The 17,795-nt window shown below is 53.0% G+C and overlaps 1 protein-coding gene across 3 annotated transcripts in view; it reads left to right on the top strand.

The window, feature by feature from the left end:
* The window catches only part of VPS8 (VPS8, CORVET complex subunit), a 62,400-nt gene extending 45,766 nt beyond the window's left edge, over nt 1-16,634 (top strand). For all 3 annotated transcript variants that reach the window (XM_027878310.1, XM_027878311.1, XM_027878309.1), the window contains 5 exons: nt 4,237-4,317; nt 5,667-5,836; nt 6,406-6,574; nt 15,542-15,622; nt 16,261-16,634. In XM_027878310.1, the coding sequence (XP_027734111.1) occupies nt 4,237-4,317; nt 5,667-5,836; nt 6,406-6,574; nt 15,542-15,622; nt 16,261-16,404 (645 nt within the window). In that variant the 3' untranslated portion in view covers nt 16,405-16,634. The remainder of the gene's footprint in view (nt 1-4,236; nt 4,318-5,666; nt 5,837-6,405; nt 6,575-15,541; nt 15,623-16,260) is intronic.
* Nucleotides 16,635-17,795: the final 1,161 nt, after the last annotated feature.

The raw sequence follows: 17,795 nt of genomic DNA, 5'->3' as shown, positions 1-17,795 counted from the left end.
GTTGTGTTAAATTCTTGCTCCAGGGCTTGCAGCAGGTGCCTGTGGGAGGGTTTCTGGGGGTCTTGTTTGGATGCACAGCTTGGCCCTTGGAAGAATTGCTTTGATTCAGCTGGGAGGCTGGTGTTGGGAATGGTGATGGGCATGTCTGGCTGCATGGCTGTGTCATGAGTGCCCGGATCAAATGTTCAGGTCTCCCGAGCCCTTGCCATGGTGGAGATCAGGAAACGAACTCCCTCTGTGTTAGGCCGGAGGGAGCACTGGATTTTTTGCCTCCCTGTCATCTGCTTCCTTGGATTCTCCGGGAATGCCACCGAAGTGCTCTGCAGGGCAGAATCCCAGCGTGGCATGTATGCCTAGTACTGTCCCAGACGGCAGGAGCCCTGTGTTGTTAGCCCTGGCTGGGAGTCCCCCTTGCAGAGCTGTGTGGCTGCTCTTTGAAGCCATGGAAAATTCCAAACCCTTCTGCCTCGACTCTGAGCAGTGCACAGGGCCTTGTTCTTTGTGTTTTTGATTCACCTTAACTGTGACCACTGGGCAACTCTGACACCAGCCCCTCTGGGCCCTGGAGTGCAGGCAGCCTCTCCCAAGCCCTCCAAATGTTTTGGTGAGACCTGTGAGTGGTGCTTGTCTGACAGTGCCCTCCAATGCTGTTCCAGCATAGCTCATGGCTTGGTGGCAGAGCTGCAGTCTGGAAGGGGGAACAGCTGCCCAGGAATTCCCTGGGGGATTTGCTGGAAGGTGGATGACATCAGTAAACTGAGGTAGATTATCTTGCCTTTTTCTGAAGAGGAATTAGAGTATTCCAATTTTAGTGGACTGTTTTTCTTCCTCTTCTGGGCTTAACTGCTTACAGATTATACCTTATGCAAATGTTAACTTTGCAACCAAAATGCTTGGCTAAAGGGCACCTTGTAGGGGCTGTGAGCAGGCCTGCAGCTTTCCCAGGGAACAGGGGGGCTCCTGACATCTGCCTGTCACAGCACATCGACCCAGAGGTGTCCAGTCGAAGTCACAAGAAATAATGGTTGATACATTTATGTTCCTGCTCATCCTTAGTAGTGTTGTGGGGTTATTTATTAACTAGGAAGCCTGAACTAACCGCATTAGGAGAGATAGCAGAGGAATCCTCTTGAGCATTAAGAAAAATTCCATGTTATTAAGGATGGGAGCGCTCTCTGAAGAGGCTGGGGTTGAGTGTTAATTCCCTTACAAAGCTGTAATCCTTCATGAATGTTTTGTAAGCACATGCAGCTGATGCCTCCTACAAAATGGAGAACTGGAGAAGCCAGAAATATAAAAGCTGCTTGTAGGAAACCCAGAGAGGGGAAGGAAGGAAGGAATCTCTAAAAACTGTTTCAGGATGCCTTTCCTTGTATTTTTTCCCATTCCTGGTTACGACTCACTCTGGTTGCTTTTCCTTCCCCGTCCTGGAGGTTAGCCCTGGGATTAATTCTGTGTACTGTGGATTAATTCTGTGTACTGTGGTTGGTCTGTCCCCTGGCAGAGGGGGAGAAGGTGCAAGTGAATGTGTTTTTAGAGTTTATTAGCACTGGTAGCAAAGCAAGGGCTGTTTCTTGGACCTGGAAAGCAGCTGGAAATGGAGGAGGTGGAATTGGCTGAAAGGGCTGCATGAGCACCCCTGGCCTGTCCCTGGATACCAGCCAGCACTTCCTGATCTGCTGCTGGTGGTGGCACTGGGCAGCCAGTTTGGCTCTGGCCTCCCATGCCAATGCCATGTTCCCAGGGCAATGCCAGACTGGGAGCAGTGGCTGTGACCTGTTCCTGGATGGTACAATGCCTGTTCCGTGGCACAGGGGGCGCATTTGTGCCTGGAGCGTGGATTCCAATCTGAGATGGATTTTATAGTGTGGAATTAATGAAGGATATTCCTCCATGAAAGTAACGGCTCCCACAAGGCTCTGGTGACTGGAACTTTTGCGGGGGCTCAACACAGCAAACGGGAAGAAAGCATCAGACTGGCTGGAGAGGTGAACTGAGGGCTGTGGGTTGATTCCTGCTGGAGGCAGAGCTGCAGCCAGGCCCAGGAAGCGCTGCTGGCAGGGAATGGCCGTGGATTCACTGCAGCCAGGCTGGTGTGAGGTTTGGCCAGACCATGTGCCTCCCCTGCACAGGACACAGTCCTTTTTCTTCCTACCTGCTATTCTTTTTAGAGGCCAACAAGGCATGACTTGAGTGCAAATGAGCTACTGAAAGGTGGCTCTTGGACTTGGGCTCCCTCTCTGCAAAGCTGCAGGTGGGTCTTCATTCTTTCTTCCTCCTCTGCCTGTCCAGACAAGAAACAAGTGGCTTTGAAAATCTCCACTGGCAGCAATTTTGAGCTACTCTATGTAAGTGGTGGTATCTGGACATTTGCCTTCCTTTGGGCACGTACTTGAGGGCTTTAGAAAAGTATTTGGTGGCTGCAGAATTAACTTGCTGTGCACTGTGGATCACACCACTTGCTGTGCTGGAGGTCCCGAGTCCCTGCTGTCCCTCCATAATTCCTGGAGTGACTCAGTGCAATGTGCTCCCTGTACTGTGTTAAAGGGTGCAAGGAAGGGAACCTTGGAGTGTTCAGGCTGTGTGTTCCCCCAGCAGAAAAGGAGCCTCTGAAGCACATCCAGCTCTTCATGCTCCATCCCCCTGCTCCAAATCCACAGCTGCTTTGGACTCAATGCTGTTTTTATTTAGGCTTGAATGTTGGTGTTTCTGTCTGTTATGTTTCCCATGAAGGCTGTTCAAGAATTCCCTGACTTGCTTTCTGTAGCTGGTTTGGTGATCCCTTGGAGTATTTTGCAGAGTAACTTCCATGCTACTTCAGCTGTCTTTGTCAGCTTGCTTTTTCACTGTGGATTTTCCTTTCCCATTCTCAGCATGGAATCATCCTTGCTCCTACTTTCTCTTGTTGATCTCATCCAGAGTTTGTCCTTCCATTTCCTGTTTCCATTGTGTCCCCACCATTTTCCTGCTCTCTAGATAAGTTTTCTTTCCGCATCTTGCCAGTCTTATTTTTTACCCATGTCCTGCCCATTGCACCAGACAGCTTCTCTCAGCTCCCAGCAGCTTCCCCCACTGTCCTTCCGTGCCTCTCAGCGGGGCAAAACGCTGTTTTCCAGGTCCAACTCAATGTCTGCCAGTTGAGGGTTTGTGTTCCCAAAGAATGAATTCCCAGACCCTCTTCTGAGCATTCCTGGATAGGTTTATTCCAGTTACAGGCGCTTGTGGCCCCGCTGGTGCCAGTGTGGGATAGGGAGGGCATGGCCTTGCTCTTGACAGGTCAGACTGTCCAGGACACAGGGACAGGATGAACCTGGATCAAGCTGGGCTGCACACGTGGATCACAGCCCCGCAGCAGCCAGTAGATCCTGCTAGTGACCTGACTCCTCTGCCTTGCTTCCCGTTTTTGTTAAAGACACTGGGAACCACCACCAGCTGTCCCTGCACAGTTCCTGGCATGTCCAGTGCCCCGTGAGCAGGAGCCCACTCGTGCTGTGCAGCAGGGCCTGGCAGGAGGGAAGAATAGTGCCCAAGTCCTCCCAGTTCCGGTGCTTTGCCCATCTGCTCGTTGGAGAGGCTGTGGTTGCCCTGGCACATCCCGCTCCTGTCCTGCACCAAGTGACACTCCAGAGGGCGCTGGGGTGACTGTGCAGGAGAAGGGGGTGTTTGGGCTGGAGCAGGGCTGGGGAAGGGTGAGATGCACCAGGGGGATGAGTTGTACCACAGCTCTTTGCTTGTTCTGCTGGGACATGGAAATAAAGCTGCTCAGGGCACGTGGAAATCCCTGCTGCAGCACCTGGGCCCCTGTTCCCTCTGCCATCCGATATGGGATCAGGATTGCCTGGCATTTTTGCAGCTGAGGGGGTGTGGGATGAGCTTGGGAGTGAGTTACTCCTGAGTGGGCACAAGCATGGGGAGCAGGGGCCCAAGAGCTGGCTGCCCATGCCATTCTCCAGTCAGCTCCTGCACCTCCTGAATGGAGTTTCCAAGGTCTGAAGTCTTTTCAGCCAAGCATACTAATTAGTACTGACGTTGCCATCGACTGATTTTTGCTAATTAACCAATTTTCCCTCACTACGTAGGATTGTTCTGCTGTCCTTGGGCACATGCGGCATATTTGACTCTGCAGTAAAAGGTTCTGTTGGTGCTGCCAGTCTGGAGCAAAAAAATTATTTGAGAAGAATCAGAACAGTCATATCCTGTTGTGATTCAAATGCAGCTTTTCATTTCTTCATTCAGGATCCAGTTTATGGAAAAGGGAAACTTGGAGAAATTCAAGGGCTTGTCCTGGGAATGCTGGACACCTTTAACTATGAACAGGTAAGTTGGCTGTGTTTCTGTTCTGCCCATGCTACAAACAGGATTATTTTGGCTGTGTGGCCCTGCTGCTCTCCCTCATCTGTCATTTCTGTCTGCAGGGCAAAGGCAGTGGATGTATGAGTGATTTCTGTGTGATTGGGGGCCAGGGATGAGTTTGTTTTGCTCACAGATTGCAAGTGAAGGCACTGACAGGTACATGGTGAACACCTCTGCAGCTCAGTTCTGTGTTAAATGTACTGGAAGGATAAACATCTGCTTTTCTCCAGCTCATCCTGCAGTTGGGGACTCAAAGGCACAAAACTGATATGCTGTGTTTTTATCGACAGTTTTAAATAAGAGATTTTTCAACTAGACTGCTTTTGCACTTCCCAGTGGTAATGCTGCACTTCCTTTGGGACCTGGGGACATTTCATCTTAACCTCTATCCTGCTTTTCTCTGTCCAGTCCTAAATCCCAGGCAGTCTCCGCACTTCAGTAGCTTTCTAAAGCTCCTTTTCCCTTAAACAAGAATGCACAGTCTTCCTCCAGAGCCACCCTCCTCATTCTGCTGCCCTGTGGCACTGCCATCCCACCTGCTCAGGTCAGGCCTCTCTGCACCAGCAGCCAGTAAAAATACAGTGGGAAATAGCTTTGCTGCAGAAGGCTGGACATGAAAAGCCTTTAGCTCTGTTTGGGGTCCTGGTGAAGGTCTGTCAGAGCAGCACAGACCCTCTGTCAGTGCCTGGCAGCTCTCTGGGACAGGCTGCATGTGCAGATCTGAGCCAGTGGTACAGCCTCTGCAGCCTTTTTGGGAGCTGCTGCTGTGGAGCATCCACAGGTCACAGACCAGAGCACCTGCTGCTGCTGAGGGGACCTGACCCCTGAAAACACAGGATGTTGGCTTTTGGTTCTTTAGAAATGGGCATCCCTGTTGGGAAGGACAAGAGGAGCACTTCAGGGTTTTCTTTATGCATTAATTGCCATGGTGCATTTGAGCTTTGGTTTTTATCAGCACATTTCTGCTAAAGTAGGGGATGTAAGCAGTAACTTGCCAGGTAGAGGGGGAAAAGAGTGGGTTTGGTGTGAAAGATGCCAAAATGAGCCTGCCATGTCTCTGTTAATGCTCTTTGACAAAAATCAATACAGAGCTTGTCTAGTTAAGAGTGGAGAGGAATTGCCTCCATTAACGTGCCTTGAAAGGGTAAGTGTTTTGAGGGCAGTGAATAGAAAACATAGAAGGGATTTTATTGGGTTGTTTTTGCTCTTAGTGATCTGCTAAGCTGCTTGTTAGGAAGAATTGATCAGCAGGGAGTTTGAGCAGTGTGGAGGTGACAGACTGACAGAGTTACTCTGTGTTTTCTCCCACACAGACCCTTCTAGAGACAACTACAAACCTTTTAAACCACGATCTCCACTGGTCCCTGTGTAACCTGAGAGCCTCTGTCACGAGGGGGCTCACCCCAAAGCAGGATTACTGCTGCATCTGTCTCCAGCAGTACAAGAGGAGGCAAGAAACTGCTGATGAAATCATAGTTTTCAGGTAAAGTTAAGGGCTGTGGTCATAGCTGTGATGTGCTAGTAGTTTTAAAAGGGGGGGAAAAAAAAGCTCCTGGTGTTTGACTTGCACAAGTAATCATCTGTATTCCTGTGAGCATGTCTCCCTGTGAAGGGCTGGCTAATCAAACCCACCAGAGCCTGCTTTGCATGCAGCTAGCTCTGCTCTCTGCAAGGAATCGCCTCCCAGTCCTGTGTCCCCTCTCCCAGCAGTGCTCCTGGGGCACTGCAGCCCCCTGGGCTCCTGTGAGTGTTTGTTCACCTCAGATTCACCACAGCCCCGGCTGGGTTTGTGCTTGGCCTCTCCCCTGCTCCCCTCTGTGCCCAGGGGTCTGTAAAATGGGGCAGGATCCTTGTTACTTGTTCTGCCCTGTAGCTGTACCAACAAATGGGCACCTTCTGATGCTTTGGTGAGTCTGGAAATGCCTCTGGAGGGTGAATGGGTGGGAAGGGAGTATATACACTGCTATCTGCCACTGCCCAGCCACTTCACCCCCAGTGCAGAGCTCAGGAGGGGCTGCCCTGCTTCCAAGCACTGATTCCTTCTCTTTCCAGCTGTGGCCACCTGTACCATTCCCTGTGCCTGCTGAGCAAGGAGTGTGGGACAGTCACCAAGGGCCTCATGAGGTGGATGTGCTATAAGTGCAACTCGAGTAACAAGGGAGGAAAGCTCAGTGAGAACTTCTCAGAGCTGAAAAAAGGAACTGGAGCATCCCTGGCACAGGTAGGGATTGGGAGGTGGTTTCTCTTGGAGTAAACTTTTGTCATTGCTTTGTTCTCGTGTGTCTGTGCTTCCAGAGAAGGCCCTGATCAAACAGTAGCTGTCAAACACTGTCAACAGCTGACTGATCACGTTCCTGAATGTCATTTTATTTTGATGGGTACACAGAGCTCTGGAAGTCATGGAAATGTGTTCATCCAGAAGGCCTGGGAGCTGATGGCAGGGCCAGCTGCATGCTGGCAGCTGCTTGCCTGATATGTGCATCCACTGCTTTGTCTTGTTTGGGAGACTCTGGGATGGGACACTGAGGGGGGACACTGAGGGGTTATTTTCAGGAGTGTCTTCTATAAAACTTACATTAAAAGCTGGCATGTTCCTTGTGGCTGGATGGTGGAGCCTCTGTTCCACCTTCCCAGCAGATAACCAGGCTCTGGGTAAGGGTCTGGGATTGATTGGCTTGATTTGATTGTTTTGATTTTGCTAAGAGTGATGTTTTAAGAAGCTTGTATGTGACCAAGACTGATGCAGTTGGATTTGGGTGAGAGAACAGAGAATTAGTTTGTATTTATTGTCAGTATTTGTGCTCAAGAAGTTTCACCATCCCTAATGCAAACAGAAGTGCAGTCTCCATATGCATGGAGCTGTCTCTTCCCTGGCATTGTGCTGTGGACTGTAAGCCACACTGGCAGGCAGCTTGTTGGGATGTCTTTGGGGATATTGCTCATGGGGAGCTGAGCTCTGCGCTCGGCAAACGCGGCCCATGCGGAGGGTTTGTTTCTGTGCCTCGAGGTCCTGAGTGCATTGTCACCACACAGTGCACCCAGAGCAGTGAGTCTTCACTGCTGGAACGGAAAGAATTCAGTCTTGGAGTACGTTTTTATAGTAGTACTTTAGTTTTCTTCCAGCAGATGATTCTGATTTCTGCCAAATCCATCCCAATCCAAAGCTGGCTGATGGCATCAGTCAGCTCCCAGCAGATGCTGCACTAACAGGAAAGGCTTCCCACTTGGAGGGAGGACAAGGAACCTCAGAGGCATGTATGGAGCCCCATGCAAGTCTCTGCAGTCAGGTTGTGTTAGTGTTTTATTTGGTGACAGCACGGAAAGCTTTCCTGGCAGGTTGTAAATCCACTGGGGTCCAACCAGGCTGCTTCCAAACACGGTGTGTGTGTGTATGTGCTGCCCTGCTGCAGGGGGATGTGGCCACTCGCTCTAAAGTTGGGCAGGTTCAGCAGCCCCACGTCCCCCCCCTCTGCACTCCTGGTCTCCAGGAGTGGCTGTAAATGGGGGTGACAAGCCAGGCTGCACTTCAAAAGGCCAAGGCAAAATTAGATACTAAAACCGCATCCAGCATTCAAGTGCCTGACACTTGATCCCAGTGCCTGATAACTGGGTTATTCTCTGGGTTTCTCACGGACAGCCAGAGCCTCTGTGCCTTCCCTTGAACACCAGTGTGGACATACCCCAAGAAAGATGGGGAAAGTGCTCCAGATGCCGTGGGAATGATCGGGGAAGGGAAGATGCTTCCCTTTACTTAACTGATGTGTCTGTGCAAGTGAAGTGCTGGCTGGGACTCAGGGCTGAAAGGGAGATGTGGAGAGACTGGATAGGAAGGGAAGGGGTTACAGCATGGGTCATCCTAGTGCTGGCTGGAAACTGTCCATCTCAGGCCATCAGAGTGTGGGATGCTTCCTGCTGCTACTTCCCTGCTGCTGTCATGTGCTCTTGGCAGGGAAGCCACTGCTTCCTGCTCCACACACAGCCAGCCCAACCCAGCAGAGCTTGGCTCTAGCTCAGCAGAGCCCCAGCACTGCTTCAGGCCCCCCACTTCCTCCTCCCCACATCCCAGATCCTCTCCAAGTTTGTGATGTTCCTCACGTACTTAAATTACAATATTTAACTGTTGTACTCACATGTGATCAAACTGTTGTGCAGTCAGAGCTTAAAAAAGCTGAGTATATTTAGACTTGGCAACAGACTGTAGAATCTCCAGCTTCTCCAGGAAGTTTGTTTGCTGAACAATCACCCCTCAGCAGCGTTCATTAACCCTGGGAGGTACCAATTCCTCTGACCAGGCCAAGGACTGAGTTACAGAACTGACTCGTTGTGATGGGGGAAGTGCTGGGAATGTGGAGGAGATGGAGCTTCCCTGTGTTCCCTCCTAACTCTGCTGGCAGACCCAGAGTTCTGTGTGGGACAGGCTGGTGTTTGTGAACAGGAAATTCCGAGGGAGGGTCACGCTCACAGGGTTGTGCTTCCAGCCCTGCCCTCCCTTACCCCAGAGAGCCATCTCCAGAGCTTCCAGCCCATTCTGCACGTGGATCTGTGGGGAGGGTGTTTCCTTGCAGCCTCTTTGAAGACCCTGAAAACTTAGTCTGTCTCTGGGCAAAATCTAATGTGGTTTTTATTCTTCTCTAGGGAAATTTTCAGTTGGGGTATTTATTTTCTCAGGAAGCCTTGAATTAGGAGTGGGCTCATACTGAGAAATGCCACTGAGCATCTGGAGTGCATTTCCCAGCACTAATTCTGCCCTGCCCAAGCAGGGCCTGTCAGTTTGAATTGTGCAGTGTGGCTGAGATGTGGATGTGAAACGACAGCCCAGCAGACAGTGTTTCTGTGCCCTGTGCTGTGTGTGTGGTGCTGTAGCCAGTCCCTGAAATTGAGGAGGTGGAGAGATGCCACAAGCCAGGACTGACCCGTCACAGGATCAGTGACAGCTCGTCCTGAAGTGGGGCCTGGCTGGGCGGAGGGCTGGGACACCCCAGCGAAGGGGAACAGGGGGAAGGGCAGAGGGGCTTTTCTTTCCTCTGGTTCTGCTGCCAAAAGTTTGTGCTCTCTGTGTTATCCCCTAAGCCTTGCTGCCAGCCCAAGGATAATCTTCTGGGGCTGAAGGATCATCTGTCCCATCTTCCCTACCCTACCATAAGTGAGAGTTCACAGAAATGAGAGCTTGTGTTCGTGGTGGGTTTTAATCTGATTGCAGTCTCGCAGTGTTGCTGTTGTGGTGTTTGAAGTGAACTGAGGCACGCTGGGTGAAGGCACAGCAGCTGGGCTCTGCCTAAAAACCTGCTGAAATACCCCTTACATCTCAGCCATCCATCACCAAAACTCATTTGCCTCGTGTCAGTGAGCTGGTTTGTGCTTGCCATGGATTCTGCCAGCCTGGGGACCAGGGATCAGGGAGAGGGACAGTCCTGTCTCCTGGGCCATGAGCCCTGCCACAAACCCCTGAGCTGCCATGCTCTGGTTATTCCACGTTTGAGGAGGTGCCCGAGTTCTAAGGACACCATTGTTGGAGCTGTCCAGATGGCAAATGTTTTATTCAGGAGTTTAATCTTGTCAAGTCACGCCAGGACGGACAGTGGATGTGATCCATAGTTAATCCAGGTTGTCAGGCTTTACCTTGGAGCTCTGTCCTGCAGCCTTCCAGCCCCCCTGTCTGTGAGCCTGCCAGAGCCTCAGGACTGGGCCCTCTGCAGCACCTCTGGGTGCTTTCTCTTGGTAGCAATGAAGGTCTGGGATGGTTTTTTTTTTTTCACCAATACTTATTTTAGAGCCAGGCAGACATTACATGACCTCCATCAGTCAGTGAACAGAGCCAGTTTTACTGTTTTCATTGTAACAGTGACCATCAGTTGTTAGCTTGTCTCCAGCAATACAAAACATTTCGGAGGCTCTATGGCTCTGAAAATACCCAGCTGTGATCCCCCCCAAAACACCAAGGAGATAAGTAGTGTTTTATACAGTTACAAGGTTGTGCATTCTCTCCTCTGTGGAGAATATTCCCTCATGCTAACTGAGCAAACTCCAGCTTTGGAGTTGGCTTTGGAGGGATTCCTTCACTTCAACTTGTGAGGAAGCAAGTGGAGGCACAGAACATCTGTGTTTAGGATTGCTTGGAAACAGAAGTGATTAAGTAGGAAGAAAATTGAGTGCAGGAGTCTTCACGAGCAGGTAGAGGAGGACTGGGCACCCAAGCTAAAACTGAAACCAAAATACAACTTTAGAAAGACTGATTTGAAAACCATATTTATCCTTTAGAAGCTCTTAATTCAAAATTGACTGTTTTCTTGGACTTTTGCTGCTGGAGGGGTGGGTTAGTTCTGTTGTTTTGTTGTTTTTTTTGAGAAAAATCAGAGTGATTGTAATTGTGCCCCCTGGCCTTCATACAGAGCAATCTGCAGCCTGGCAGAAGGTTCCTTCCCCTGCCTGCAATCCCAATCCCTGCCTGCTGACAAGAAGCAGGGACAGCTGAATTCCAAACTGCCCAAAGCTAAGAGCAGTGGGACTGAGATGACCTGGGGAAGGGTCATGTTCTGGTTAAGAGAAAAGATGGGAAAGTTGCAGTGGAATCTTGGCTTGACTGTCCATCTCAGTTTCTGAGAGACTGTTCCTTTGGTTGATGATTTCATTCCACATCTGGGGTGTGCTGAACAGACTCATTTAAATAGTGGCAGATGCTGGGCTGCTGCAGCCTGTGGATATCCCCCAAACCGCACAGACCTGCCAGGGAGGCTGTTCCTTGGGCTGGATTTGCTCCTGGAGGGGGGATGGCTGCTCCTTTCTGAGATCCCAAGCTGAGGAATAACCAGCTTGGAGTTGAGCCCAAGAGTTAATGGTGCCGGTGACTCCTCTCTTCTAATGTTCCTCTGAAGGAGGGGAGCAAAGTAACTGGAAGCTGAGGCTTTGGCTGTTTGCAGTCCCTTGGTGGGAGAGGGGATTCTGGCTGTGTCAGTGGTGCTGGCTGGAGCCCAGGAGGCACTGTGGCTGTTCCCGAGGGTGGCTTTTGGAAATGTGGGTAAGCATCTGTCTCTGGTGTATCCCATCAGTGGGAAGCTGCACTTTCCATGTCCCACCTTCCTGCTGCACACAGTGTTTTGTGTCTGTATGTGGCTTGGGCACAGCCAGGCTGAGGCAGCTGCAGCTGAGCCCCCAGGGCAGAGCTGGGCTGAAGCACTGTTGGAAACCTCCCTCTGGGATAGCAATGCCAGCTGCTCCCGGGGTCATGGATAGCACAGGTGTTCCCTGGGGTGTTCTGTAAGGTTTGGGGTCATATTATCAGTAAGCCTCTGGCAGGAGGGGTCACTGACCCTTCTTACACCAAGTAGGACTTCTTCCTTCTATGTGTCTTTACACAGGACCAGGGAATGGCTGGAGCTGTGTCAGGGCTGGGTCAAGTTGGATCTCAGAGAAAGGTTCTTCCCCCAGAGGGTGGTTGGCACTGAACAAGCTCCCCAGGGCAGTGGGCACAGCCCCAAGGCTGCCAGAGCTCCAGGAGGGTTTGGATAATCCTCTGGGGCACAGAGGGGTGACTCTTGGGAATGGGCCTATGCAGGGCCAGGAGTTGGACTGGACCCTGTGGGTCCCTTCCAGCTCAGGAGTCTCTGGGATTACCTTCCCTTTCTCTCCCCAACTCCTGCCCTTGAGAGAACACTGCACCCCTTCAGTCTTCTGTGGGATCTGCTCTACAGCCTCTTGGCTCACCTTTAGCAGATGAATTCTCTGCCTTCGAGCAGAGCAGCCTCTGTCCTCGGGCTCAGGTGCTGAGCTGAGCTCAGCCCCAGCACAGACCTGCTGGGCATCCCCTTTATGTAACATCTGAGCCACATGCTGCCATGCTTCCCTTGGAGCCTGCTGGATTAGGAATGAACACCTCATCTGCTGTGTCCAGTGAGGGGAAATGGGGTTTATGTGTGTCTAATTAATCCTGAACAGCGTTATTGCTCCTCAGGCCGAAGGCGTCAGTGTAAGGCCAAGGGAGTGTTCCAGCAGTGCCTGGTGTCAGCAGGAGCCACTAAAAGGGGAGCATGGAGGTGTGCCAGTGTGCTTCCAGGTACCTGCCAGCCAGTCCCCCTACTCTGCCCTCATCCCTGCAGGCTCACGTTGCAGCAGCAGTGAGTGTATCAGAGCACACATAAACCTGTGCTGTCCCTGCCTTGAGCTGGAGCTTTGCTCCTCAAGTTCAGTTAAGTTCAGCTGGAAATAAGAGACATCTGCCTTCCCCATCCTGCTGCTGAGGAGATGGGAAGCCAGGGCTGTGAGGCAGCCTGGCTGTGCTGCAGTGCAGGGGGAGGCTGCTGTGCCCTGCGGGCTCAGGGCTGTGGCTGCAGCACTGGGTGTCCCTGGCCGGGCTGTCCTGCTGCCAGGGCTCACCCTGTGTGTGCTGCCTCGTGAGTGGGGAGGCCCTGGGGAGCCTGGTGGTGGAGCAGCACATCCCGTGGCTCTGGGATGGTCCCAGGGAAGGGTTGCCCAGTGAGCTGTGTGGCTGTTCCCCCTCAGCCACGGCGAGGCTGTGTCTGTCCCGGAGCGTCACTGCAGAGGCTCTGCGGAGCTGCAGCAGCAGGAGCACTGCTGCTCTCTGAGGGGTGTCCCGCGCTTTCTCTGGAGCTCATTAACACTTCTGTAATGTCACTGTCTTTCCAGTGACTTTGGGTCATGGTTGATTGTTCCAGGTTCCTGGGAGTCCATGAGAACAGCAGAGCCTTGTCCTGCAGAAGAGAAGTAGATTTCCAGATTTCCTTCCTTTAATTGGCTCAGCTTTCATTAAAACACTGGATTTGGGTACCTGGTTTGTAAGGCTGCTTGAGCCGTGGTGAAAAGAGTGCCAAGTTGCAGGGGAGGGAAGCAGAGGATGGGCTTGGTGTCCATTGCCTGTGGGCTCTCTAAACAGGGAGGTGGGGATTGCCTTGGTTCCTAGGAACCCGAAAACCTTCCCCAGGACTTGTGGCTGCCTCTGCCTGTGTTAGGGAGCACCCCTGGGGCAGTGTGGAGCTCTGAAGCTCTAACTGATGCAGCAGTGTCTTGTGTGGAAGGAATGGCTGGGGGGGCAGCTCTGGGATGGGTCTCTTGTGTGACTGTAGATGATGCCTCTGCTCCAGCTGCTGTGATCTGCTTTGCTCAGACAACGACTGAGGATGGAATTTGGAGCTGTTAAAGATAATTGCAGGCTTGGGAGGGCTGTGTGGTGACTACCAGAGGGGGTGGAATACGTGCAAGCATAAACTGTGCAATAGAGATGAGCGTTTGTGGTGGGATCTTGGAGAGCTGAGAAATGAAAAGGAGCCTTTCTCCTTCCTGGCCCAGATCCTCAGGGAATCATTTGTCTCTGGGGTTCTGTGTCTAGTCTGAAGCCTTTCCAAAGGGGTGTAGGGATTTGGCTGGAAGTGGCTTGGAGGTGCCAAGGACTTTGTCCTGCTCTGGATGCTCTGGAGCTGCTGGCCCTGGAGGCAGGGGCTGTGCTCTGGGTGAGCCTGGGGGCTTCCTCTGACACCACAGACTCTGCTGGACCCCAGAGCCTCCCACGGCTCCTGAAGGGAAACACACCTTCAGTGACACGGGTAAAAAAGGAAAAGGCCTGACAGCAGTTGTTTCCATGACAACAGAAAGAATTGCCTGCAATATTTCAGCTCATCAGCCTGGGAACAGCCTGATTGATAGTTACACACGCGTGGTAGGGAGAGAGCAGGAGAGGGGAGGCCATTTATATGGCATTTTTCTTGTCCTTGAGTGCCTGTGGCCACAGACACTGGGGAGGACAGGTTTTTCTTGCTTTTTGCTCTTTCCAGGTGAGGATGACCTGGGAGTTCCTGCCAGTACAACCCCCAGCTGCGGTACCTGCCCCTCAGTGTCCCAGGCTCCGGGGGCTGTGCGGGGAATGGGACGTGTGGCTGCTTGGCTGGCAACTAGCAAATAGTTATTTGCACTGGAGAGGATATCTTGGAAGGGAGGGAGGGAGGGAGGGTGTTTGGCACATGCTGCCAGCATAAGGGATCTCTTTCCAGACTGATGATCAAAGGCAGGCACACGTGGCTTCAGGACAGTCATGGAACTATCTGGGCTTCAGGAAACCTGTGGTGGGCTCAGAGCACCTTCCGTTGCAAAGAGTTTAAAGTCAATGCAGCTTCAGTCAGTGCCCACTGATAGGACTGTAGCATTTTGGGTTAATAGCCCTTGGGAAGTGTATTTTGAAGAAAATATTTGTATGTTCCCTTAAAAATAGATCCTCAGAGACAGCAGATGCCAGCCTGCTGCTCATGAGGGAGGCTGTTCCCCTGACTCCTGTTGTGGTTTCTTGATGCTGCTTTTTCCTTAGCAGGATGAGCAGAAACATTCAAAATAGAAACAGTGTGGTGTGATAAATGGAACAAACCTACAAGAATCTGTGATGCTTTGTCATCTCTCCCTGGGATATGTAAATGGTGCCGTTTACAGCAGTCTGAGTGTGCAGCCCTCCTTGCCTTGGTGCTCTGGGTGCAGCTCTGGGCCCTCTCCCTGCAGCTCTGGAGCTGCCCCTCGCTGCTGGGGGACACTTGGCCTCATGCCTCCAGCTGGGCATTCCACCCTGGCTGTCGTGGCCAGTCCCAGGGGCTGTGGCTGCCACGGCTGTGACTCACCCCCTTTCCACCCCTCATTTCCCACCTTTCAGTCTGTAACATCCCAGTGGGAATAAAAAGGCACCTTAGGATACCATTAGTTGTTACCAGTCCCTGGCACAGTTGTGTTCCCGTCCCAGCCAGGCACAGCCTTTGTTCTGTGGCAGTGGGGACTGTGTGGGGCTGAGCGGGGCTGGGAGCTGAGACGGAACTGGGGAGCTGCTGCTGCCTGAGGAGCCCTGGAGAGGCTGCTCATCCACACAGATCCATTACTTCTCTTCCCAGCTGGCTGCGGGGGAGTTTTCCCATCCCTTTTATCCTTCCCCCAAAGGTATTTCAGTACTGTGCCATCGGGGACAGAGCCCAGCAGGCAGTCAGGGTGCATGGAGGGGTGTATTTGTCCTTTGTGCCACAACAGGACTTCTTTTTTCCAGAGCTGAGGTGCACACGGTGGCTTGAAGCCAAGGGAAAGGTGGCTCAAAAGGCTTCCCAGACAGGCCGTGGACCAACTGCTCCAGGCCCAGGAATGAATTTCTGTGTGTAGGGACTCGACCCCCTGCTGGGTGTGGTTTCTGTAACCTTCTCCTTCTCTTTCTTAGACGAGTTCAGAGTCTCTGTTGGATCCTCAGCAAATCCAGGCTTTTGACCAGCTGTGCCGGCTGAACCGAGGCACCTCCCGCGTACGTACCCGCCGGGTCAGCCCGGGGACAGGCACTCTGCACGTGATCAAGCCAGGCATTGGGGTGGCAGTGAGGGCTCTGCCTTGTCTCTGGGCTTTGGCCTAGTGCTGGCACTGGGCTGGGCACACCGTGAGACAGCCACGCTGGGGAATTCACGAGCAGGGAAACCTGGGAATGCCTCTGGCTTTGGGGCTGGGCCCGACAAGTGCCCCATCCTTTTTGGGTTTGTAACCTCCCTCCCCTGCAAATACTGTGTGACTCCTGTGGTCACTTGGAATGCTCCGTTCTCCTGCCCCTGTGTTGTCCAAAGGAGAGTGCAGCTCCCTCTGCCCCTGGCATTTTCCTTGTGCCTCCTGCCCCTTTTGGCTGCAGTTGTTGGCACTTTCAGCTCTTTCTGAGCTTGTTTTTCAATTATGTGACTTTAAACCAACCCAAAGATCCCTGGGGAGTTGTTTAGCTCTGGACTGGTGTCCCACCTGGAGCTCTGTAGGGCCCCTCCATAGCCACCCTTTGCTGTAGGTGGGTTAAGGTTTCTCTGACTGCTGCAGGAACACAGTGACACCCCAGCCCTTTGTCCCTGTGCTCCCTGCAGGGTGTTCCGGGGTGCTGAGGGTGACCCATGTGTGTTTTCCCTGCAGTTGGCTCTGCTGACGGAGCTGGCCCGCAGTGGTGAGAAACACGGGCTGCTCAGCACTTCCCACGGGGACCCAGCCTCCAGCAGTGTCTTCCAGAACGAGACCTTCCAGCTCCACCTGACCCCCCCTCCGCTGGCCGAGGACTAGTGCTCCTGTACTGGCAGGGCTGGGCTGCCCTCGAGTCCTGCTGCTGGCAAGCCTTTCCATCACTCCACTGGACTTTTCCCCCCACATCCCCTTTTCCAGAACCTTCTGGGCTGACTAAGGGTTTGTAGCTGGGTGATCTCCCAGCTCTGCTGTGGCCTCTTCCTAAGCCAGGGCAGCTGGGCTGGGAGCTGGAGCCCCAGGGGCAGAGCCAGCGTGCTGGGGCACGGACAGCAGGGCTCGGCCAGTGGGGACTGCCCACATAACGGGGGAGGTGCCTGCACTGAGCCCACAGCTTTGTCCCGGGGCTGATGCTGTGCCTGGGGCCACACCTGAGCTCTGTGCTCTGAAAGCAGCTGTTTTGCCAAGGCCTGGCCCCATCCGAGGGCACAGAACAGGCAAACCTGGAGAAGGCTAAGGAATGTGCAGGAAACGTGACCTGTGCATGGTGTGTCCCACCCCCCAACCATTAAAGTGGCCCTTGGGTGAACTTCTCTCATGCCTTCTGCACACGGGGAGCGGGTGAGGGCTGCTGGTAAGAGAGAGGAATCTTGGCCCTGGGGGGTGAGGCCCAAACCTTCCCTCTCACCCCGTTGTATCTTATGTTGGGAATGTGGGGGAGTGTGTGTGAAAAGGTGTCTCAGACCCTCGAGGGCTGCAGGGGGTAGAGGGTGGGTGTGATGGGTGCTGGTGGTCACAGAGGTTTGTCACTCTAAGCTGAGCCCGGTGTTCTGTAAAACCAAACTGGGCCGTGTCCCTTCCCAGCAGCACCTTTAGCACCTGCTCTCACCTCCGTGTTAGTGGGGTTTGTGTGTTGTCACCTCTGGCTTCTCACTCACACCCCTCTTCTTCCTGCTCACTTTGCCGCTGGCGCGTGGGTGTTTTGGGGTACCACGCCCTGGGGATCCCAGCTGCTCCCAGGGCACAGCACCGGGTGGGGGTTGTTCTCCCTGCACACAGAACTCTGGTGGCTGATCCATGCAGAGCTCACACGGAAAGGCAGGAGTATGGAAACAGAGAAGCACGAGGTGTTGTGCGGAGCTCACCTGGCCAGGAGCAGTGCCTCACCTCCTTCCCACTCGCACTGAGAAGTGCACACTGGTGTTTCTAGCCTGCAGCCCCACAGGCACCTGGGCCCAGGTGAGTCAGGGAGCTACAGCGGCTGAGTTTGGCCAGACATCAGCTGGGGTGGCTCCTGTCCCCTCTGTCCTTCCCCCTGGCTGGGACAGCCCTTCAAGTGAGTGGGAGCTGGGCCCTGGGGGTGCCCACCAGGGCCTGGTGTGCTGCACGTGGTGATTGCCTTCTGCTGCCTGCCCTGGGGGGTGTCAGCTGCCCCTTCCTTTGCTGGAAATGCAGGGATGTTTCACTCCAGTATGGAAAGCACAGGGGGAGTC

Source organism: Empidonax traillii, unplaced genomic scaffold (assembly GCF_003031625.1).
Source record: "Empidonax traillii isolate 1590-97213 ecotype Southwest subspecies unplaced genomic scaffold, ASM303162v1 scaffold40:size2234952, whole genome shotgun sequence".
Classification (NCBI taxonomy): domain Eukaryota; kingdom Metazoa; phylum Chordata; class Aves; order Passeriformes; family Tyrannidae; genus Empidonax; species Empidonax traillii.
This window is presented reverse-complemented; position numbering and strand designations above follow the sequence as displayed.